Source organism: Mastigoproctus giganteus, chromosome 6 (assembly GCF_048544385.1).
Source record: "Mastigoproctus giganteus isolate SK-2022 chromosome 6, ASM4854438v1, whole genome shotgun sequence".
Lineage (NCBI taxonomy): Eukaryota > Metazoa > Arthropoda > Arachnida > Uropygi > Thelyphonidae > Mastigoproctus > Mastigoproctus giganteus.
Genome location: NC_143580.1, coordinates 101,145,898 through 101,171,790, shown reverse-complemented (window position 1 = coordinate 101,171,790; position 25,893 = coordinate 101,145,898). Strand labels below are relative to the sequence as shown.

The 25,893-nt window shown below is 37.3% G+C and overlaps 1 protein-coding gene across 1 annotated transcript in view; it reads right to left on the bottom strand.

The window, feature by feature from the left end:
* The window catches only part of LOC150084478 (uncharacterized), an 804,913-nt gene that overhangs the window by 492,661 nt on the left and 286,359 nt on the right, over positions 1–25,893 (bottom strand). Inside the window, exon 5 of the mRNA XM_090376257.1 lies at positions 22,435–22,559. Within this exon, the coding sequence (XP_090232383.1) occupies positions 22,435–22,559 (125 nt within the window). The remainder of the gene's footprint in view (positions 1–22,434; positions 22,560–25,893) is intronic.

The following is a 25,893-nucleotide window of genomic DNA, read 5'->3' as shown; positions in this document are numbered from 1 at the left end:
TTTCAGGCTTCTGCTCATTCTAATAGAAGCAGTGCAAGAATCTCTTTCACCTCTGCCAGTGGCTACTGTCAATCTATTGGTCTTTGTCTCCCCCTAAGCTAGCATCTCGACAATCTGTCCTGTACTGGACAGATTATTGAGAGATGAAGAATACATTTGAATTATCGAATACTTTTAAAGCAAAAATTACAGAAGCCATGAATGCATAGATACCTTTAAGCAGGAGGAGGATGCCGAAATGAATGACTGTGGAGCTGGCTGGCTGGTCAAATTGAGCAGAAAAAGATAGCATGGAACAGTTACAGAGTGATGAAAAGTACTGAAGCCAACAACAGGTACAAGTTGATCTGTAATAGTTCCACATATAAGGCCAAGAGGCCAAGGCTGCATATGAAAAATCAGCCAGCTCCACAGTCATTCATTTCGGCATCCTCCTCCTGCTTAAAGGTATCTATGCATTCATGGCTTCTGTAATTTTTGCTTTAAAAGTATTCATACTTTTTCATATACACCCTCCTGAATGGGGACAAGGAATTTTCATGTATGTGAAAACAACAAAGACGAAAGCAAATCAGATAGAAACCTTGTGCACTGAGTGTGGGAAAGTCTTAGATAACCCAGCTGACATTGCAGATTAATTGAATAGGTACTTTGCAACGGTCTTTACTGATGAAAAACACTTCACTCTGAGAAGATGCAGTGCAAGTGAGGCAGAGTCATATGAAATTAGCAATGTCGCAATTATAGATGACTGTTTATTAGAAAATGTTTTGAGCATAGAGGCAAGTGAGGCTAATGGAACTGTTGCTTTTTTTTTTTTTTTTTTTTAGGAGCATTAGCAGCTAAGGCCATATTGCTCCGGAGATATGCAGTGGTCATTCCGGAACTTTGCACATCCTCCCTATTTGGTGGTCATGGGCTCAAACACCGGTCTAATCAAGAAGCATGTGCTATGCACTGCTGTTCCTGCCCACCTGGCTACAGAGGCGCCGAGGCTGATGGAGTTGATGATGGCATATAATCTGTAGTTTTGAGGGAGAGCGTGTGATATTTCTTTTGATGATAGAACTCGGGACTAGGGATATTCCTTTGGATGGTAGAAGTGTATGTATCATCAATATATAAAATTGGTTCTAAAAGTGAAGTTGGTAAGTATAGACTGGTCAGTCTGACTTCAGTGGTAGGAAGAATCTTTAAAAGACAATGAGTGCAATCCAGAGATTTTTAGATAGATATGGCATTCTGAAGGACATATGCTATTTTGACACAGTGACTCGTGAGCTGAATTTAGGGAATAATTTTGACATAGTTTATTTGGATTTTAGCAAGCATTTGACTTGGTCCATCATGAGAGGTTGCTGAATAAGCTTGAACAGGTTGGGATTACTGGTAACATTCTAAGATGCTGAGTGGCTGCAGGGCAGAAAGCAGAGATTTGTGTTAATGGATATTCTTCAGATTGGTGTTATGTTACGAAGGGATAGAATGTGTAATGCCAAAATTTGCAAATAACATAAAGATTGGCAGGGTTGTTAATGATTAGCCAAGCAACGCTCCTTCAGATGACTTGAACAGACTTCACAGATGGTCAGAGAAGTGGCAGCTATGTTTTAATGCAGCTAAATGCAAGGTCTTACACTTGGGGAATAGCAACTCACAAATAAATTATACAATTGTTGGGGTTGAATTAAAAATAGTGGATTAGGAAAGGGAACTGGGAGTTGCAATATAGGCAATATAAAGTTTTCTGAACTCTGCAAACAAGCAGCAAAAAACAAATTGTATCCTATCAATGATTTATTGAACATTATCTTATAGAGATAGGAAGGTACATAATCCCACTAAATAAGGCAATTGTAAGACCACATTTGGAATACTGTGTTCAAGTTTTTAGACCTCATCTGAAAAAAGATATTGAGCTTCTTAAAAGGATCCAAAGACGGGGAACTCAAATGGTGAGATATACAAAAGGACGATCATATGAGGAGAGACTCCAATTATGTGGGCTACAGAGCTTGACAATCAGGCACCTCAGAGGAGAACTGATTGATGTTTACAAATATCAGAGGGATTAGTAAAATGAATAAAGGTGGAATTCTCACTGTTATAAAGGATTCTAGAACCAGGGGTGATAAATTCAAATTACAGGGATTGAGGTTTTGATTAGATTGTAGAAAGTTTTCTATTTGCCAGCAAGTTGTTGATTGCTGGAACAATTTACCCTTTCAGGTAGTTGAGGCTGACAGTTTGAATAAAGTCAACTGGATAGTTACCTATGTGAGGAGGAAACCATACAATTTGTTTTCTTATCCACTTGGTTTTTTTTTTTTGCCAATTTAGAAAAAGCATGTGGCTTCCTTGCACTATATGGCGAATACTATTACTATTAGGACCTTACGAATGTGAGATAGTAAATCCTCATGCAATTTTGCTTAAGGCAATCCCTGATGACCGTTGTATCAAGATTAATTGTTGTTATTGCATCGAACAATGTCAAAGTTTCTTCGTGTAAATGGTACTCTAGTTCAACCCAAACATTTCATTTTTAAACAGTTGTTAAAATAAAAATGGTGTACTGTTTTTTTTTTTTTTTATATCAGTGTACTGTTTTGGAAGTGCACATAGCAAAGACATGCAGTAGAAACATACCAGTTGGCAGAAACTGGGTCACATGTGATAAGGAATTCTGCAATCATTTCCAATCAGGTGTGTATGGCACCACCTGAGAAACCACTGCACCGTAGAAGATATGAGAGACATTTATTAGCATTAGCATTAGTAGAGGCATATGATGCAAGAAAGCAAGCTTATTCAGCATCAGCCAAAAAAAAAAAAAAAAAAAACTCTCTCCCATTTCACCCCTCCGTTCGTTCGAAATACCTGTCCAGTTGAGCTTTAAATTTGTTTAGGCTATCAACTTCAACAACAAGTGATGGAAGTCGGTTCCACCAACCAACCACCCGCTGGCCAAAGGCAAATTTGCGCACATCTATCCGACATCCGTCCTTCCTCAATTTGAATTTATGCCCTCTGAGGTGATTATTCTGAGAAAGATGAAGAATCCCATTGGCATTGAGCATGCTCAAACCATTCAAAGCCTTATACACCTCTATCAGATCACCTCGCCGGTGCCTAGTCTCCAGACTCTGTAATTTGCAAAACTTAAGCCTTTCTTCGTAAGAGCAACCCTTTGTTCCATTTACTAATCTTGTTGCCCTTCTCTGTACCCGTTCCAGCAGCTCTACATCCTTCTTGAAATGAGGCCTCCAGACCTGTATACAGTACTCAAGATGTGGCCTAACCATTGCCTTATACAAGGGAATAATCACCTCCTTATCCCTGCTAGAAAAATTCCTGTATATCATCGACAAGACACCATGAGCTACTCTTGCAGCTCGTCTGCACTGCTCAGAGAACTTCATATCTGCCTGCACAATTACCCCCAGGTCCTTTTCATTCTCCACCACTGTCAGTGTAGTACCGCAGAGTTGATACATTGCTCTGGGGTTACTGTTACCCATATGTAGTACTTTACATTTGTCAATGTTAAACTTCATTTGCCACCTCTCAGCCCATCTGTTCAACCTTTCCAGATCCTGTTGCAGCAGCATAGCGTCAGTAGTGTCCTTAACGACCCTGCCATTATTACCAGACGAACTGGCTCAGTTTGAAGAACAGGGGCTGAAAGTAATCTCCATCAATTCTGTTTTCACTATGACACAAAAAGGGACTTTTATTGTAAGAAATTTTTGGAGTAGAAAAAACAGCTGTGGTAAAGAAAGAACCATTACAAGCAAATCTGCCTCAATAATTCTTGTCGACACCAAGGTCTCTCAAATTTCTTTTCGTATCACAGAAGGGTAAGGTGATGCAAGGTGTGATTGCATCATGGGCAGAGATGAACACAGCAGGTTAACCTGTGTCATATGTTGGGACTTATTTAGAACAGATTCTGCCTCCCTCCTTTTGTGACATATACAATTTCATTAACAATCAGAATGGTGTTGGCAGTGATCATTTGGTAAGCTAAGCTCATTCTCAAACAGTGTGGCAAGTAACAAAAGGCCTTTATATAATGCTAAGAAGCAGTTGGAGAATTTTCAGAGGAATGTGACATATAACGGCTTTAGCTGGGTTAATGAATGGAGACACAGTAAGACAACATAAAGAGTGAGTGACTATTTAGAGGATCATGCTCAGTCAGAGTTGAGGATTGAATTGAGAGTAGTCAGTACAAATAATGTCAGCTTTATCAGCAGTCTTGGTACTGGCTGGTACCACTTGCAGAAACCTCCAAATTTTACAGGCAGAAGTCAAAGAATATAAATCTTATCTGACCTGGCCTTGTAAATTGTATACAAAAGTACGAGTGACAATGATGAACCTGGACTATATATCTTTGGCCTGTTTCTAGCACTCAACAGACACTTTTTTCAGTTGCAGCTAACTTTTCAGGAAGTGAAATGCAAATGGCAGAAAGGTGGCTTTATTACACTTTTCCTGGAGTTCTGCAAATGATCAGTCAGATAGCATGCCTCCAAAATATATATATTGCTCTTGAGGACTCCGTTGCAATGCTAACTACAAATTCAAAGCCCTGACCAGGAAGTCTTTGAGTTGGCTAGGGATAACAGACTGTTCCTGGAGATAGCAGTGCTATGTGTTTCATCATCGACAGTCAGCCTTATCTATATTACTGAGCATGGTTAGTTACAGATTTCACTAAGGTATAAAAAGTAAAGATGAAAGAAGGTGTAACATGCCAATGTGTAGTTGAAATTCAGACTTATGCAAATGAATCAATATCAATGAAAAATTTTGCCATCTACAAAAATAACATATAAATACAAGTGGATGTATTCGATCAGCCCAGTGACACTCTTGACAGTCACCTAATTGTAAGAGTAGGATGGCCCACTGAGACATATTTAGTGTGAGTAGCATCACCATCAATACCAAGATATGGAGAGAGAGATGTACAAGGCAATTTTAGTACAGCAGAACATCAGTTATCCGGAATTATTTGAAAGGCTGATCTTTCTTCTTTTTTTTATTGGTGGTAGTACAGTAAGCTCCAGTTATAGTGATCACGTTTGCAAATTGAATTTTGATTTTAATAAGTGAATGATCGAGTTTACTACCCGTTTATAATAAATTGTACAAACAAAAAGCCCAATAAACTGAAAACTGTTTTATGGTGGTGAACTTCAGAAATGTGCTTTAGAAAAATATCACAGAGACTATTAGGTTTTCTTGGAAACCATGAGTGAATTTCAGATTAGTTTAGCTCCAGATTCGGTAAGAATAATATCGGCCCAAAACTTCGCGATTTATTATTTTTCTCAATTTTTTTATTGAAAAATGTGAATGAAAAGAAAACGTGTAGTTTTAACATTGAAACAAAAAAACAGAAATCATTAATAAAATTAGAAATGGTGAAAATTTAGGAAATCTCTCCAAAGGGTTTAATGTGGGGACTTCAACAATTTATGACGTCAAGAAAAATTCCGAAGCTATAACAGAATTTGTGTAGATTATGGATAGTGAAAGGGGATCTAGCAGGAAAAAGATTATGTCGAAACCTGAAAATGTCACATTAGAGAGTGCACCTCATTTTTTTTTTGTTTTCTTCAGAGCAAAGTTTAGGTGAACCAATGTCTCACTCAATGTTGTGTGAAAAAGCATTGGATTTTAATCAAAAATTAATAGGTGATGGAGATTTTAAGTTAAGCACAGGTTGGCTGAAAAATTTTAAACTGAGACACGGTATATTTGAACTAAATATTCAAAGCAAGAAACTTTCTGCAGACAAATCGGAAGCAGTGTCCTTTGAAAAGTAAGTTTGCTTCAGTTATAGCAAATTATGAGAAAGAAAACATTTATAATGTTGATGAGACGGACTTATTATGGAAAGCATTACTGAGAAAAACCCCAGCTACTAAAAGAGAAATGACGGCACCAAGTTTTAAGATGAGAAAAGAGCGAGTTAAAATTGCTATGTGTGCAAATGCCACTGGGATGCACAAATTGTCCATGCTCGTTATCGGTAAGTCGAAAAAAACCGAGAGCATTTAAAAATCTTTCTAATTTTCCTGTTTTGTATAAAAATCATAAAAATGCCTGGATGGATGCTTCTGTTTTCTGAGATTAGTTTATATTTTCTTTATTTAATTAATCTTATTTAATATTACTGGAAATTTTATCCGGAAACTTTTCCAGTTCGATTATCAGGAAAATTTGGCTATCCGGAAGAGGTCTGATATCAATTGTTCCGGATAACTGACAGTGTACTGTATTTCTAAAGAGCTCATTTTTGAAGAAAAGATGATAGAATGTCATTTTTAGCATTCGCATTGGTAGAGGCATATGATACAAGAAAGTAAGCTTATACAGCATCAGCCAAAAAAAAAAAAAAAAAAAAACATTCACATTTCACCCATCCATTTACACCAAATTGTTTGTCTGTTTCTGCCTTGAATCTGTTTAAGCTATCAACTTCTACGATAGATGGAAGTTTGTTGCAGCAATCAACCACCTGCTCGCTAAAGGCAAACTTCCGCACATCTATCCTACAACTGTCTTTACTCAATTTGAATTATGTCCCGAGGCGATTAGTCTGGGCAAGGGGAAGAATTCTATCAGCATTGAGCTTGCTCAAACCATTCAAGGTCTTATACATCTCAATCAAATCACCTCGCAGGTGCCTAGTCTCCAGAAACTGTAATTTGCAAAACTTAAGCCATTCTTCATAAGAGCAACCCTTTGTTCCTTTCACTAAGCTTGTTACCCTTCTCTATACACATTCTGCCAGCTCTACATCCTTCTTAAAATGAGGCTTCCAGATCTGTAAGCAGTACTCAAGGTGCAGCCTGACCATTGCCTTATACAAGGGGATAATCACCTCCTTCTCCCTGTTACAAAAATTCCTGTATATCATTGACAACACACCATAAGCACTTTTGCCGACCCTCTGCACTGCTCAGAAAATTTCATATCTGACTGCACAATTACCCCAGGTCCTTTTCATTCTCCACGACCCTGAGTACCATGCAGTTGATACATTACTCTGGGGTTACTGCTACCCATATGCAGTACTTTACATTTGTTAATGTTAAACTTCAGTTGCCACATCTTAGCCCATCTGCTCAACTTTTCTAGATCCTGTTGCAGTAGCATACTGTCATTAGTGTCATTAACAACCCTGCTAACCTAAGTATCATCTGCAAACTTAAACAATAAGCCTGATATACCTTCATCAATACCATTAACAAATACAGAAAACAACAATAGACCCAACACCGAACTCTGGGGAACTCCACTAATAACATTAGTCCATGAAGAGCAGTGACCATCGATTACCACACTCTGTCTTCTCCCATTCAACTATCCATTTATCCCTAACAGAAACCTGCCCTTAAGGCCAACACTGCTCCAATTTCTACAGCAGTCTTCCATGTGCAACAATATCAAAAGCCTTCCTAAGATCCAAGTATATGATATCAGAATTATTCTTTGCATCCAGTTCCTTTGTGACCACATCATAGTATCCAATCAAATTTGTCAGACGAGACTCCATTTAACAACCCATGCTGTGTCCGAACTATAACTGAAGTCTTGTCTAGATGATCCTGCAGTGCTTCTTTAACCAGTGTCTTCATTAATTTCCCCGGAACAGAAGTTAAACTATCAGATCTGTAATTACAGCAGACTCTCGATTTTCCGGGATAGAGGGTAAACAAAAAAATCCAGATAATCAATTTCCCGGTCAGTCCAAAAATGCACTAAGTTCCTGACATACATTCCAGGACTTCTTCCCTAAGTCAAGTTTATGTAACTCAGGTATGACTTATAAAATGTTGGTACTATATCCGCAATATGCCAAAATACACAATATCCTCAGAAGAATGAAGAAAAATAGTTATATACATTTGAATTAGTTAGTTTTATATATTTTTTTATATATTAGCTCTATATATATAGAAAAAAAAGTTATATACAGTAAACCCCAGCTATTCGCGGTCGCTGATTTAATATAAAATGAAACCTAAAAAAATGTGAATTTTAAAGCACTGTGAACATTTTCCGCCATAAAAAAAAAAAAAAAAAAAAAAACATGGGCGTGGCTAAAATTATCTTTCCCGGTCAAAACAGCGCTCAGTGGGTGGGGGGGAGAGGGATCACAAAATCGCGAACGTGGATGTTTCTCGCTAATCCTTGTTTAGTTTGTGTTATGCGCTTGTCATAGAAGGTTTCGTCATTTGCTTTTAATTTATATGCTTATAAATTGAATAAATTTATCGATTTATAAATTGATATGATTACAAAAGTGATAAATCTACTGTTTTGCATCGTAAACCAGACTTTTTCGAATGTGTTAACGGAAGAAAGTGACTTTATTGTGTACAATTTCTTTCTAACCCGTACAAAAATATGGCTACAAATAACAAGGGAAATGTGAAAATATCAAAGAAGGTGATGACATTAGCAAATAAAATTGAGTTATTAGACAAAATTTCTAATGGTGAAAGTGTCTCCTCAGTGGCAAAACATTATAAAATCAATGAGTCAACGGTACAATCAATCAAGAAAGCAAAAGAAAAAATCCGCCGTAGTGTCCGTGAAAACGCGCTAATTGCTTCGAAAATTTGCTCTGTAACTCTTTTTCTAATTTAACATCACGACAGTGATGTTAAATTAGAAAAAATGGAAAAGGCTTTAAATCTGTGGATAGAAGACCGAACTCAAAATAAAATTCCGTTAAGTTCACTCATCATTCGTGAAAAGGCAAAACTCCTTTATCAACACTTTAGCAAAACAGGTGATAGCACTGGCAGTATAAGTTTTTTTTGAAATTTCTAATAAATATTACATTTAATATTAAATTGTTTCTTATTTTCATTTCAACACTATATGCTTGCATTTCGCTACGTACTGTCTATGTACATAGTCATATTATGAAGGTAAGTATAATACATACATAGACAAAATTTAAGACTAGTTTTTCTTATATATTTCATACTTTGGAATGGAACCCCTTTATTACTATGGGAGCCATTACTCAGTATTCGCGTTTTCAGTATTCGCGGCATTTCTTAGGAATGTAACCCCCATGAATAGCTGGGGTTTACTGTATTTTTAATTAGTTCAGTTAAAAACTATATCTGGGGACAGCTGGAGTGGTACATAAGAAAAGAAAACACAAAAGGAAGAAAAAAACGCATGTTATTGTACAGTAAAAATTGATATGTATTTCGTAGCCTTGATTATCATAGTTCCCTTCAACGCTTCTCTTATTGTCTTTGTCCTTTATTATTGTGTTTGCTGTTGACACTGACAAATCTGAATTCTGTGCAATAATCTGTTAATGTTTGACCATTTTTAAACATCCTTTTTGCTTTCCTCTTTTTGAGAGATTTTCTAGTACCACTGTCATTTATTCTCTTAGTAGCCACCATGATAAATGTCAAAATGAAATCTGTAAAGAACTTCACAGGATTAAGGTGAAAACACATTATTATCACCCCATGCCATGTGAGCTCACATTTTACTAAAAGACATTTCTGGAGGTCACTACCATAAAACAATAAAAAGAATTTGTACTTTCCAGGTTATTGGGCTTTCTGTTAGTACAATTCATTATAAATGGGTAGTAAAATCGATCATATTGCATTTGCAATAATACCGATAGCTGGAATTCTGTGGGATTTTATGTTATTAGGGTGAAATGTGTGTTCCCTTCACTAAAATCTTCAGTCATATAAAAAAAAAAAAAAATCTAAATAAATTTTCAGAATCTCCTCTTCATTGCTATTTTTAAACTTGTCACCCCATATCTCAATTTAAGTTTTGCAAATTACAATGTCTGGAGACTAGGCACCTGCGAGGTGATCTGATTGAGGTGTGTAAAGCCTTTGAATGGTTTGAGCATGCTCAATGCTGATGGGATTCTTCCTGTTGCTCAGAATAATTGCCTGAGAGGGCATAAATTCAAACTGAGGAAAGACGGTTGTAGGATAGATGTGCAGAAGTTTGCGTTTAGCCAGCGGGTGGTTGATTGCTGGAAGAAACTTCCATCTGTCGTTGTAGAAGTTGGTAGCTTAAATAGATTCAAGGCAGAACTTGACAAACATTTGGAGCAAGTGGATGGGTGAAATAAGGGTTTTTTTTTTTTTTTTTTTTTGGCTGATGCTTTATAAGCTTGCTCTCTGGCATCATGTGCCTTTGCTAATGCCAATGCTAATTCTTTGAATGCTTCCCATTTAGAATTTGCTGTTGATAACATCATCAGTTGGTCCAACTGTATAGAATTTAAAAATTGTCTGATACCATTTTAGTCACATTTATGAAAGCAAAAACCCTTCCCTTGATCCCTGATGTTGTTACATCTCTGAGTAAATCCCACATCAGCACTCTGTGATCATTGCCATCTGGTGCTTCCTGTATCTGCAGATTCTTAATGCATGAAGAATCACTACTGATAATCAGATCAAGAGTATGACTCCCTCTGGTTGTCTCACAAACATGCTGCTGTAGAAAACAATCGTCCAATAAATCCAAGAAAGCATTGCTAGTAAGCAGGTCACTAACCCACAAGTTCCAGTCAATATCTGGGAAGTTAAAATCCCCCATTATAATACAATCTGATTTACTTGCCCACTCCATTTCTCTTTGCAGTTGTTCATTGTATTCATCAGTCATTATGCCTATAACACACTCCTAGTCTCAATTTTGCTTTCCCAGTGCTTATGTCACTCCAAACTGACTCATCGTTACACTCTCCCCCCCCCCATGTCAACATATTTAATTCCTATCAGATATACTACAGCAGAAATGATGAAGGAAGTATAAATAGCAATGAAATTAGTGTAACTATCTAAGTGTTATTAATTCTTATTAATTCATAGTCAACATATATTTATACATTATAACAGTAAAAATAAAGAGAAAGGACTGTATTAATGGTCTCCTTGGAGATCATTAATCCCACACAGCAGTTAAAGAACACCACTGGAATTTCAGAAAGATGAGAGAAATAATGGAAAAACCTTATAAATTAACTTTCACCAAGAGAAATAGGAGGAAAAGAACTGATTGCTTTATACCTTTTATGAAGAGAAGTCAATCCTGTGTATGCAATTGGTGCAGTACAGAATATTCCACCGTTTATAATTTGGCGGTCTGCCTACCCAAATAAAGCATAATCACCAGCAAGGAAGAAATCAAACTGTAAAAGTGACAGTTGCTAATAAAAAGAAACTGGAAATTGAAAATGGGAAAACACCTATTTGTCCATTTGCTCAATCAAGATATGTGTGTATTGTTTAATTTCCATTAAGGAAGATTGCTCCTAAGCAAATATCATCTCTGTTTTGACAACTCCATTGCCATCATTGTTGAGCATAGTGCTTTAGTCCTTATCACCTGAAAATTCATCTGGTGCTTCATCAGATACTTTCTTCACCAACTGACGACATGGAAATAACTCGGAGCTACTGTCCAAGTGAATCCACGCTGGGGGAAGAAGATCAAGAGTGAAATAGGACTGTAAGCAACCTGTGAGGCTTCAAAACCTATAGTGAAATTCATGTGAGCATGTAACATTGAAGTTATTGTTTGTTAGTGTAAATTGGTCTATGGAAATCAGTTACTCTCAAACAATTTGAATATTGCTATTTAAATTTGTTATAAGTTTACTATGCATTAGCCTTACTTATTATATAAAAATATAATAAGTAAATATTACAAATAAGTAAGTGTTCTGAAAGAATATATACTAATATATGTTTCATGTACTGTGCACTAAATCTACTTGAGGATAATAAGAAGGAATGTGTGTGTGCCCAGAAAAACAGATTTGTGAATAAAGGCCAATTGTGATCAAATTCCAAATGTTATACAGAATAATATAGTTCACTATAACAATATCAACGCTTTGTGCATTTATTCTTTTTAGTATTATTACTATACACACCAACTGTCATCTCTCATATTGTGGAGTTAAACTACACAAGTGGGTTGGCATGACTGCAACACCAGGGTACATACCTGCCCACTGAAGATTAGCATTAGCATTAGCATTAGTAGAGGCATTTGATGCAAGAAAGCAAGCTTATGCAGCATCAGCCAAAAAAAAAAAAAAAAACCCACTTCACTTCACCCCTCTGTTCGTTCAAAATACCTGTCCAGCTGAGCCTTAAACTTATTTAGGCTATCAACCTCCACCACAAGAGATGGCAGTCTGTTCCACCAACCAACCACCCGCTGGCTAAAGGCAAATTTCCGCACGTCTATCCTACATCTGTCTTTCCTCAATTTGAATTTATGCCCTCTCAGGTGATTTTTCTGAGCTAGAGGAAGAATCCCATCAGCATTGAGCATGCTTAAACCATTCAAGGCTTTATACACCTCTATCAGATCACCTCGCTGGTGACTAGTCTCCAGACACTGTAATTTGCAAAACTTAAGCCTTTCTTCGTAAGAGCACCCCTTTGTTCCATTCACTAATCTTGTTGCCCTTCTCTGTACTCGTTCCAGCAGCTCTACATCCTTCTTGAAATGAGGCCTCCAGACCTGTATACAGTACTCTAGGTGTGGCCTGACCATTGCCTTATACAATGGAATAATTACCTCCTTATCCCTGCTGGAAAAATTCCTGTATATCATTGACAATACTCCATGAGCTACTCTTGCAGCCCGTCTGCACTGCTCAGAGAACTTCATATCTGCCTGCACAATCACCCCCAAGTCCCTTTCATTCTCCACCACTGTCAGTGCAGCACCACAGAGTTGATACGTTGCTCTGGGGTTGCTGTTTCCCATGTGTAGTACTTTACATTTGTCAATGTTAAACTTCATTTGCCACCTCTCAGCCCATCTGCTCAACCTTTCCAGATCCTGTTGCAGCAGCATAGTGTCAGTAGTGTCCTTGACAACCCTGCCAACCTTTGTATCATCTGCAAACTTGGACATTAAGCTTGATATACCATCATCAATATCATTTATAAATACAGAAAACAATAATGGACCCAACACTGAGCCCTGAGGGACTCCACTAATAACATTAGTCCACGATGAGCAGTGTCCATTGATTACCACTCTCTGTCTTCTCCCCCTCAACCACCCCTTTATCCATAGCAGCAATTTGCCTCCAATGTCACACTGCTCCAATTTGTGTAGCAGTCTTCCATGTGCAACAGTATCAAAAGCCTTTCTAAGATCCAAGTATATAATATCAAAGTTATTCCCTGCATCCAGTTCTTTTGTGACTGCATCATAGTATCCAATCAAGTTGGTCAGGCAAGACTTCCCCTTAACAAAACCATGCTGTGTCTGAGCTATAACTGAAGTCTTGTCTAAATGATCCTGCAGTGCTTCTTTAACCAGTGCCTCCATTAATTTTCCTGGAACAGAAGTTAAGCTCACAGGTCTATAATTACTTGTGTCAGCCTTTGATCCTCCTTTGTGAATTGGGGTCACATTTGCACATTTCCAGTCTATGGGTACCTCCCCTGAGTCCAAGGAAGCTCTCATAATTATGGCTAAGGGTTTGCTTACTTCCTTTGCTGCCTCCTTTAATATAACTGGATAGATCCCATCCACCCCGGGTGCCTTTCTTGTGTTTATCTTCAACAGTTTCTCCTCCACTTTACTCCCAGTTATTTCAAGATTCTGTAGCTTACTGCTAGAGTTGAATACACCTCTGGCATTCCCCTTGCTGAATAACTCATGTGTGAATGTCGATGCAAAATATTCATTTAGTTTGTTAGCTACCTGAGCAGGATCATCAACACTTGACACATCAATATCAAGTGGACCAATCTGATTCATCCCCTTCCTTCTAGAGTTTACATAAGTAAAGAACTCTTTGCTGTTTTTCTTTGCATCCCTTGCCAAGGATTTCTCGTAATCTGCCTTCGCCTGCCTAACCTCCTTTGTAACTTGGTTGCATATCAACTTGTATCTATCATAGGCTTCTGTGTCATGTGTTAATTTGTAAGTATCCCATGCATTTTTCTTCTCTGCCATATGCCTCATTAGTTCATCTGACATCCATTTTGGCCTAAACCTTGAACAATATTTCTTAGTCGGTATGTAAAGCCTAGTAGCTTCCAAGATAAGTTCTTTGAATGCTTCCCATTTTGAGTTTGCTGTTGGTAACATCATCAGTTGGTCCCACTGTATAGAATTTAAATACTGTCTCAGTCCATCGTAGTCGCCTTTACGGAAGCAATAACCCTTCCCCTTACCCCTAATGGTAGTTACCTCTTTCAGTAACTCCCACTTCAGCACACTGTGATCACTGCCACCTAGTGGTTCATTTATCTGCAGATTCTTAATGCATGAAGAATCACTGCTGATAATCAAATCAAGAGTATTACTCCCTCTAGTTGCCTCCCGAACATGCTGATGTAGAAAACAATCATCCAATAAATCCACAAAAGCCCTGCTAGTGTGTGAGTAACCAGCCCCCACATTCCAGTCAATATCTGGGAAATTAAAATCTCCCATTATAAGACTCTCTGATTTACTGGCCCACTCTATTTCCTTGTACAGTTCCTTATTATACTCATCAGAGTCATTAGGCCTATAGCACACTCCTACTCTCAATTTTGATCTCCCAATGCTTATGTCACACCAAACTGACTCAACACTGCACTGTCCAGCGATGTCGACTGGCTTCACTTCCTTGGTTTTTATGTGTTTCTTAACTAATAGCATAACCCCTCCCCCCTTCCTATCCTGTCTATCCTTTCTGTAGACGTTGTACTCCCCAAATTGCAGTTCTGCATCCCTTATATCTGTGTGACACCACGTCTCTGATATCCCAACAATATCTGCCTTTGATGTTTTGAGCAATACCTCAAATTCATCAAATTTATTTACTAAACTCCTAGCATTGGTGTACACGCAAGTATACCTGCACCTGTTTCTATTCTTAGCTACCCTAACACAACCCATGTGTTTATTTGTACCGCAATGACTCCCAGCAGTCTCTGAAATATCCTGAATCTTGTTTTTCAGGCTTCTGCTCATTCCAATAGAAGCAGTGCAAGAATCTCTTTCACCTCTGCCAGTGGCTACTGTTAATCTATTGGTCTTTGTAACCCCCCAAGCTAGCAGTTTTCCGACCCACCTAACACTGCCTCGATAGCATCAGTAAATATTCTTGCACCCTTTCTATTTAAGTGTATCCCATCCTTGTAGAAGCAATCTCTCCTGTTAACAAGTACAGTCCAGGCTGAAAAAAATTCTACCCCTTGAGCCTTGCACAATCTTTCCAGGGCCGAATTGATCGACAAGGCTCTCATCATATACTCCCTCCTATCAAGATAGGCCAACAAGCCTTGAAATGGTGCTTTTTTTTTTTTTTTTTGGTAGTTGTTGGTGCATCAGCTTCTGTGGCCATAATGCACCTCCCAAGGTTTTTGCAGTACTTTGATCCAAGCCCGAGGCAGGATTCGAACCCGCGACCTTTGGGTTGCCAGGCAGGCACTTTACCCAACCTTGAAATGGTGCCATTTGGGTGGTGGTATCACCCGAGAATAAGTAACAATAGTCTTCTCCACTGGTGAAGTGTTACTTATTCAAGGTAGTACAATACATGGTAACTCATTGTGAAGTAGACACAATATGAGATAAAATTAAATTGATATGATTTATACTGACACTACACTTGTACTACACTGACAGTGGTAAAGAGTGAAAAGGACCTGGAGGTAATTGTGCAGGCAGATATGAAGTTCTCTGAGCAGTGCAGACGGGCTGCAAGAGTAGCTCATGGTGTCTTGTCAATGATATACAGGAATTTTTCTAGAAGGGATAAGGAGGTGATTATCCTGTTGTATAAGGCAATGGTCAGGCCACACCTTGAGTACTGTATACAGGTCTGGAGGCATCATTTTAAGAAGGATGTAGAGCTGTTGAAACGAATATAGAGTAGGGCAACAAGATTAGTGAATGGAACAAAGGGTTGCTCTTACGAAGAAAGGCTTAAGTTTTGCAAATTACAGTGTCTAGAGACTAGGCACCTGTGAGGTGATCTGATTGAGGTGTATAAAGCCTTGAATGGTTTGAGCATGCTCAATGCTGATGGGATTCTTCCTCTTGCTCAGAATAATCACCTGAGAGGGCATAAATTCAAACTGAGGAAAGACAGCTGTAGGATAGATGTGCGGAAGTTTGCCTTTAGCCAGCAGGTGGTTGATTGCTGGAACAAACTTCCATCTCTCGTAAAAGTTGATAGCTTAAACAGATTCAAGGCAGAAACAGACAAACATTTGGAGTGAGTGGATGGGTGAAATGAGAAGGGTGTGTGTGTGTGTGTGTGTGTTTTTAATAGCCTTATATAGGCTGATGCTATATAAGTTTGCTTTCTTGCACCATGTGCCCTGGCTAATGCTTATAACACTACTTCTGCAGTTTTTTTACTACTATGGAAAAATATGGTGATATATCACTACTATTCTTATAGTGAATTACCAATCCGTAGTCTATTACACCATGCGCATTTATTCTTTTTAGCATTACTACTATGCACACTACTCATGTTGTTGAGTTAAACTTCACAACTGGGTTGGCATGAATGCAACATCGGGGTACCTACCCAGCTCCCAACAAGCATTGAAACGACGCCATCTCGATAGTCATACATTCAGTCCTCGTATAGCACGATAGTTGTGTTCCTAGAAACCCTCGTGCAATGCAAAATCGTGTAATATAAACAACTGGCCCTATAGGAAAGATAGGGTTAGGTGCCGACCACCCAAGATTGAACACCCATTTGTAACCAAAACGTTACCAAACACAATAAATTATAGTCGTAAAATATTACTTATGTATTTTATTACGACTATTACATAATAAAATATTGCTAATGCTTTTGCTTCTATCGTAAGCAAACTTGTTTTTTGTTTTATTTTCTATCCAAACAGATGACAGCCGTTCGATCTCTTCCAATTCTTTGTGGCTCAATCTAATGGATTTTAATTACACTTTGAGTTGTTTCTGCTATGAAAGTTGTTATTTTCTCTGCATTCTTTGCAATTCTCGGCATTGCCTCATTTAGGCCTGTAGCATGTGCAATATCACATGGTCTTTCATTTCGCTCAGAGAGTTTCACAATTTCATATTTTTTCTCTATCGACAGAGGCGGACTGGCCATAAGCCTTACTGGGGCAACCCTGGTGGGCCGGAGGCCGGTGTGATTTTGGCCATAAACGCTAGTATGAAGCCACTACAAATTTTCCCGGGTAAGAATTTTTGATCCAGTCCACCTCTGTTTATCGATATTGCTTTTCTTTTTGTCTCTGAATCTTTAGTGTCTTCACCAGGACACTTCCTTTTCACACCTTTTAAGTATTTTAGTCATTTTTAGAGAATAAAGCACAATTACAAAATGAGGAGGCACGCTTGATACACATAAACAAAGCTGCGCGCATATAGCAACTGAATAAACAACACTGTAAAGACAGAGACACTATGAACACCTCACTAGCTCACATTTTATTAAAGCACATTTCTGGGGGTTACTATCATAAAACAATTTCCAGTTGTGTTCCTGCTAGTGGAATCTGTTATAAACTTGGTAATTGTTGTTGTTGTTATTTGGTTTTTAGGAGCATTAGCAACTAAGGCCATACTGCTCCGGGGATATGCAGTGGTCATTCCTTGACCTTTCTGCATCCTCCATATTTGGTGGTCACGGGTTCGAACCCCGATCTAATCAAGAAGTGTGTGCTATGCACTGCTGCTCCTGCCCACGGAGGCGCCAACTTGGTAGTAAACTCAATCTAACTGCATTTGCAATAATACTGATAGCTGGAATTGTGTGGGTTTTTACGTTATTATGGTGAAATGTGTTTCCCCTTCACTGATATTAAAAACATAAGTACATTTTCAGAATCTTCTCTTCATTCCTATCATGTTGCGTTCAGTTGGGATGATTCCGCATTTGACTGCCATTTCTTGTAAACACAAAGGTGAATCGTGCATAAGTGAATTCGGTTTGTGTTATATACGATATCGTTCCCCTATTTATAAATTGTGTATGATCGAATTCATGCAGTGTAAACACGTGTTTTACGAGGATTGACTGTATCTCCTAAGAATAAGTAACAATAGTCTTCTCCATTGGTGAAGCGTTACTTATTCAAGGTAGTACATGGTAAGTAGTTGTGAAGATAGTCACAATATGAGATACAATTAAATCAATGCCGTTTATACTACATCTGTAGCTTTTTACTACAGAGGTAGTGAGTTTTTTGCTACTTAAATTATTAAATTGACGCGCGATATGTGAAAATGTGAATGGAATCAAAGAATTTCTCTCACACATTGGACTAAAATGAACACTGCAACCAATGGAAAGAAAAAAAAAAAAAAAAAAGAGAGAGAAGAGACCACGTATATTTATATTATGAAGATGTCTGTTCATATTTTATTATTTAGTATTAGTATTTTGGATTTTTATTAAGGTTAATTTTAAATTTTGAAAGTACAATATGTAAAGGAAGAAATCATTTTCCAGAAACAGGTAACATCCTTACTAAAATGATGCCACGGGTTCATCGGGAGTGTTACAGAGTAGAGTTTCTTCCTCCTCCCCTCCTTTTTAATTTTTATCTCCTACTGTGAAAAAATTAATCTTTATTTTTTTTAATTACTCTCCTCTCCTCTTTTCCCTATAATGTATGCAGCCCACTTACTAATAACCTGTAGCAATCAATATTCACCAGTATTCTTCCAATTAACTAATGAAAACGAGACATTTTACGTTTTTTTTTTTTTTTTTTTTTTTTTTTTAATATTATATGCTGACGAAAGAAAATATAACAAAAAAAACTCCACTTGTAACGAGGAGTATATCCACATTAAGTCTGTTACTAGGAACCTACATCTTACCCATGAAGTAGCGACTTCTGCTGTTAGGGCAGACAGTTCAGAGCAATTAGCTTGTTCATATAAACAGCAAGAGTTCTCTCGAGATATGGCCACACTAACACAGGCCCAAAGAGAGAGAGAAAAACCATAATTATCACATCAGTGAATAAGGAACATCTTTAGCACGTAAGAAGCATTCACACATAATCTGGTTTCACCCTTCCATCCCAAAACAGGTAATGAAGAGGATTTGTTTAAAATTCTTAACTAGACATCAGATATGCCAGAAGTGTGTTAGGTGATGGGATCATTCTTTTTCCATTACATGTGATGTACTATGGACATAGATGCCGATGCGCCTAAAAATTCCCAAACAAACAAACGAACAAACCATTACGTGTTTTTCAAGTGCTAGGGACATGAATCCTTGCTTCAATGTCCAATCAGATGCTAAGATTGAATAAATTTGGGGGGGGGGGAGGACTTTGAGATTAAAAAGGGGCAGTCAGAAGACCAGGGTGTGCAGGAAGGTAATCGTCAAAGAAGAGTCACAACGGTAAAAGAGATCCAAGACAGCAGACTTGCCAGTCACCCACAGATCGAGCTCCCAAATATCCTGATGAAAACTGTGAGACCTCTTTAAACTAGTAAATGAGGGCCTACTTAAAAGAAGTATAATGAGCGAAAGTCTGAGCTAATAGAAGTCCATTAGTATTTACTTATGATAAATGATAATGGCCAAATGATTTTTTCCTAGTATTTTGTGTTCTTATATTCTTACAATGAAATGAATCTATAAAATTTATGCACTGAGTTAAAGTAACGAACAATAGAATTACATTTATTGCAGTAATCAGAATATTATTCAAACTTAGGCAGGTTACTGCTTAATGAATATAGGTTTAAACCATTAGTAGACCTAGGCTGAGATAGACAACAGTTGATAATTTTCGAGGAGGAAATTTCTTTCTTCATAAACTTTTACTCATGTTGTAACTTATGAAAGTGTTGTGCATGACTGGTTTTAAATAAATGCCTGTTTGTTTTCTAAATGATTGCCTCCCTGCTAATTTCTCATCCACACTAGATAACACCAGAATAATGACAAGATATACGTAAAATATTATTGCAGCATTGGAAATGAAGCAACCAGTGTTTTGGAACCTTCAATGAAAACACAGTGCCAAAACCAACTGCAGTATTCATGGGAAGTTTTGCCCTTGAATATTGAGGGTACAGATAATGTGTCCTGTCAACTATTCGATTCTCATTTTGGGAGAGAACAGCAGCCAATATGGAGAGCAGCAGTAGTTGTTATTTTGTTATTTGGTTTTTAGGAACATTAGCAACTAAGGCCATATTATGGCCAAGGATATGTGGTGGTAATTCACTGACCTTTCTGCATCCTCCGTATTTGGTGGGCATAGGCTCGAACCCTGGTCTAATCAAGAAGTGTGTGCTATGCACTGCTGCTCTTACCCACCTGGCTATGGAGGCGCCAGCAGCAGAAATACCCCATGACAATGGAGCCTTGTAACACCTGAAAGCCGTCATGCTAACACTGGTGCCGTAACCTTACAATCCCTCCCTACCAAACACTTATTATAATCAAATCAAGGATATCATTTTATTTTGTATCTTAAGGTGTTGGTAGAAAAAAAGAGAACTTAAACTTACTAACTGGAAATTTAAGACAGCCCACAATAAGACATTCTGATTTCCTGGCCCACTGTAATTGTTTGTGCAACTGTTTATTATAACTAAAAGTAATATTAATGCATCTCTGCCATTTGGCCTATAACATGTCTCTTCATTTACATTTATTTCTCATTTATGTCATACTAATATTGAAATGACAGCACTTGTCTGTTGAATGTATTGTTTTCTATGTGTTACTTAAGAAGATGAAGCCCCCACCCCAACAAAACTGTTTTAGAAGCATCATATATGAAAACTTTTGATGTGAAAACATCTTTCGCAGCACCGACTAAATTTTTCGGACTGCAGAAAACCAGTCACCAATGAAAATGCAGAAATGATGTCACTTCCTAAATATCACTAACGTCGATTCGGTCAAAATATTTAGCATGAATATTACATCGTTTGTACTAAATATTTCGGATTGAAGTAAAACCAATTGGTAACGAAACCGCGAGATGGAAATGACACAAATGACACCAACTCAGTCACTACCGTTGATTCAGTAGAGTAAATAGTGGCCGTGAGTGGTTCATAACTTTGGTTCTAGCTGCTAAATTTTAAAAATTTAAATGATTTCAATTTTCATCATAGATGTTTTCACATAAAATAAAACTCCTTTCATGCATATAGGGTACACGTGGTGTTTTTGTACATGCCGCACTCTCTGTACTGAATTCTGTATTCTGCATATCACAGTGATACTATGTTTTCAAGTGACGCCAGCATTTGATAACTTAACCAATAGGCACTTAATATTCCTCAAATTAATTTAACACACTGCTGGTATCAACATATTAGCACAAGTATATGCTGCTTACTTTCATTCTTAGTAATGCTAAAATAACATTTCATGTCCCTTGAGGATTCCTCAATAGACCCTGTGATTCATCACCCCATATGTTTTCAAGATGATGATGAACGATGATGACAGGCAGATGAAATTCACAAGTTCATGGGTAGTAAATGGATGGCCATTGCACAAAACAGAAGAAACTGGAAAGCTGCAGGAGAGGCCTTCATCGCTGCAGTGGGTTGAAAACAGCTGATGATGGTGATATTTTCCTGGCTACAAATGTCCAGGTAGAAGCAATACAAGAATCAATTCCATCTCTGCTTATAGCTACCATTAACCTTTTATTCCATGTATCCCCAAACTAGCAGTTGAGGAAATGCCCAGAATTACAGTTTAATGGCATGTCCTTTATGTTATATATAAATCTGTATTTTATATTATTTCTAAACATTTAGAATTTTTATACATTCCACATGGCAACAATATAAGTATGTCATCAGTTTGTGTTTATTTGTTGTTAATGGCTTAAATGACCAGATGCCATCTTCTTCCAATATAATCAAGCTCATTTTATGTTATCTTGTACTTTTACTGCCAGAAGGTCCCCATTCACCTAACATAATGTGGAAGAATTTCTCCACCCATCTCCACATCATGTGTGTTCAAAGCTATTAATTTAACTCCATGAGTTAAGTCAAGTAACTTGAGTAATGGAAGGAAGAATAGGCAGGAAATGCTAGACAGGAGAAAGGGATGTCCTTTAGTGATCTTATTAATTAATGAAATAGCCTTCAAGTAATTTTTGTTGCATGCATTCCCAATGGCATCACTCACAAAACTCCTTCACAGTAGGAAAAACTGTTGACTTCTATTCAGCACAAAAAAGAACTAGTTCTGACAGTGACAAATTTTATTATAATTCTTGAAACATCAAAGCATCAAAAAATATTGCAGTCTATTATTAACACATCACTTGCTGTTTGGCTGTCCTGAAACAAACTTTTTTTTTTTCTTTTTAAATTAGTAATTAGTTTATAAGAGTAATTTCATAGTATTGATACCTTCAGTGAGAACTTCTTTCATGCCTTTTTCTAAATTTTCTTCTTCCATTAATTGATTCCTTTCATGTACTGTAAGTGCCTGAAACTGCATCTCGTGCTGTTTTGATAGTAAATGCTCAACTTTCCTGGGGGGGAGACAATTATTGGATTAATTAAAAAAAACAGCATAATACACATATCCAGAATAAAAAAAAAAAAAAATATTTACCTAATGAAAACCAGCAGCAGATGATGTTTCCATAAAAAAAAAAATAAATAAAAAGTAAATTTATAAGGTCATTTTACAATTATAATAATTTTTAGCCATACATTTTTCATGCTCACCTTATTAAATAATGATATATTGACATGTAAATCAATGAACTTGTACACATTTTAGCATGGAGCACACATTTCTCGGAGTCTGGAAATCATAAACAAAAAATTTTTAGTTGTGGATTCCTACATATAATGGATCCTGTCTCTTATGGACTGTAAGGTAGCCTGCTAGAGTAGTGATGACATTCAGACTGCAGAGAATGCACTGATGTAAGTTTGTGGATTTCTCATGTATCTGCACTGCTGCCTGTTAGATTGCGTTTTTTTTTTTCATGCATATATGTTCTTTGGTGGATGTGTGTTTGCGTGGTGTTCATAAATTACACTAACAACTTAAATGAGTAGTTCTATGTACCGCAACAATAAAAAAAGTTCAGAGAAACACAAAAATAATCAACATATATAAGAATTATCAGGCACAGTAAAATGTTTATTATAGGCTTATTCTTTTGTTTGTTATTTTGTCATATTTTAATGCTATAAAAATCCTATAACCATTTTGTGAATCAAAGAGCCATGGCTTCTCAGAAGTGTTCAGAATTGAACATAAGTTTATATGAACTTTTTTGGTGTTATAGTTTATATGAACTTTTTTGGTGTTATGGTACTTACAACTATCCTTATAATTCTGTCAGAATAGCTGAAGACCCTGCAGCAAGAAGGGTGCAGTTCCATTTTTGGTCAATTTTGATTTAATGTATGTAATATATGTAAAATAAATACCTACAATGATTGGTGCAAGAAGAGTGCAGATCAGCCATTAATAACTCTAAATGTATCTGTATGTAGGTAGCCAATAATAATTCTAAATGTATCTGCATCTGCAGTTGTTTAGTGTAAGAAAGAGGCAGCTTCAGAGCTGCACTCTTCTTGCTCCAAAGAGGGAATTTTTATTTAAACAGGTTGGTACCCCTCATGATTGAGCAGATCAGAATATGGAACATAACCACATGCAACTACTGTTACACCTGTTTGATAATGTTTGCACCTGTTTGCTTCCTTCATCTTTTGTTTTTGTGTAAAAAGTACTTTATAATTATCTGTATTTATTGTAAATATGAGTGAATTCACTGACAGTAGTAATTCAAAACCTTTTAGTAGCAGTTCATCTGATGATTTCATTCCTATAAGTAGTGACAAGTCCAGACAGTGCTGACAGTTCTTGTGTCGGACCGCATCGTGCCAAAGCATAGAAGTAGAAAATAATATGATGGAGGCGAGAAAAAGGAAATTAGAAAGACAAGAAAAAACAGGAAGACTTCAAATATTAATAAATGGAAAAGAAATATTAAAAAGAAAGTGATTGCAGAAGGAATAAGCTATTTAATCTGGAAAAATAACGAAGTTGGACCAAGAACTAGTCAACCCGATTATGCATACAAGTACCAACATTTTCAAAACGTTTCTGAAGAAAAAAAAGAACATCATTTTATCAAAGTGTAATGAGATAGGTGACAAATGTCTTCATGATGGTTATTTAAGCAGACTAATTAAAACTGACATTATTAAAAGAGTTCAATCTACAACTGGCGAGAGAAATAAATGCAACATTTCTTGCACTTATTTATTTTATTTGGCCTGGTACAGAAAACAGTGAAGGTATGTAGAGGCTTTTTCATGATATATCGAAGAAAAGAATAGACAACATTTTCAAAGCCCTTAACTCTGCTTCTAACATAACCTCGTGACAAAACATGCATGAAAAGCACCACGGTAGGCCTATCCATGCCAGCTGCCATGACTAGGCGCCTCCGTAGCCAGGTGGGCAGGAGCAGCAGTGCGTAGCACATGCTTCTTGATTAGACCGGAGTTTGAGAACATGACCACTAAATACAGAGGATGCGGAAAGGTCAGGAAATGACCACCGCATATTCCCCGAGCAATATGGCCTTAGTTGCTAATGCTCCTAAAAACCAAATAACAACAACATCTGCTATGACTGAAGTTTTCCACACCGTGAATGACACTACAATAGAAATAAAAGCAGCAGGTTTTATTTGTCACCTGATCGTAAAAACAATATTTAAACTGTACTTGGAAAAGCATGACCTGAAAATATACAAAATACTAGAAGAAAGTGCTGGTAAGAAGTGTTCTCCTAGCTTTAAACCTAAAGTTACACATGACTTTTACTACAGATACTTTAAGCAGAACTTTAACCATTGTTTCTGATACATACAAACAGTGTGACATACTTTGTAATAAAATGAAAGATCCTAACATTGATCAGCAAGAAAAAAAAAAAAAAAAAAAACTGCATAATTTAAAAGTGAAGTTTTTTTGCAAAGAGCAAAAGGAAAAGTTGATGATAGCAAAAGAGAATGAAAATGTGGTGGTCCTGACGTTTGATTAACAGCAAGGTATTCCTCTACCTAAAGTAGTAGTAGTAGCATGTGATGCAAGAAAGCAAGTGTAAGAGCTTATGCAGCATCAGCCAAAAAAAAAAAAAAAAAAAATCACACCATTCCCTCCAAATGCCTGTACAGTTCGTCCTTAAATTTATTCAAACTATCGACTTCCACAACGACAGATCGAAGTTTGTTCCAGCAATTAACCACCCGCTAGCTAAAGGCAAATTTCCGCACATTTATTCTACATCTGTCCTTTCTTAATTTAAATTTATGCCCCCTTAGATTCATAATCTGAACAAGTGGAAGGATCCCATCAGAATTCAGCGTGCTCAACCCATTCAAGGCCTTATACACCTCAATCAGATCACCGTGCAGGTGCCTAGTCTCCAGCCACTGCAATTTGCAGAACTTAAGCCTCTCTTGGTAAGAGGATCCCTTCATTCCCATCAAAAATCTTGTTGCCCTTTCTCTGTACACACTCAAGTAAATCTACATCCTTCCTAAAATGAGGCCTCCAGACCTGTACGCAGTACTCAAGGCGTGGGCCTGACCATTGCATTATACAGAGGGATAATCACCTCCTTTTCCCTGCTAGCAAAATTCCTATATATCATTGACAAAGCCCCATAACCTGCCCTTGCAGCCTGACTGCATTGCTCAGAAAAGTTCATATCTGACTGCATAATTACTCCCAGGTCTTTTTCATTTTCAGTTGGTACGTTTCTCTGGAGTTATTCTACCCATATGCAGTACTTTGCATTTGTCAAGGTTAAACTTCAGTTGCCACTTC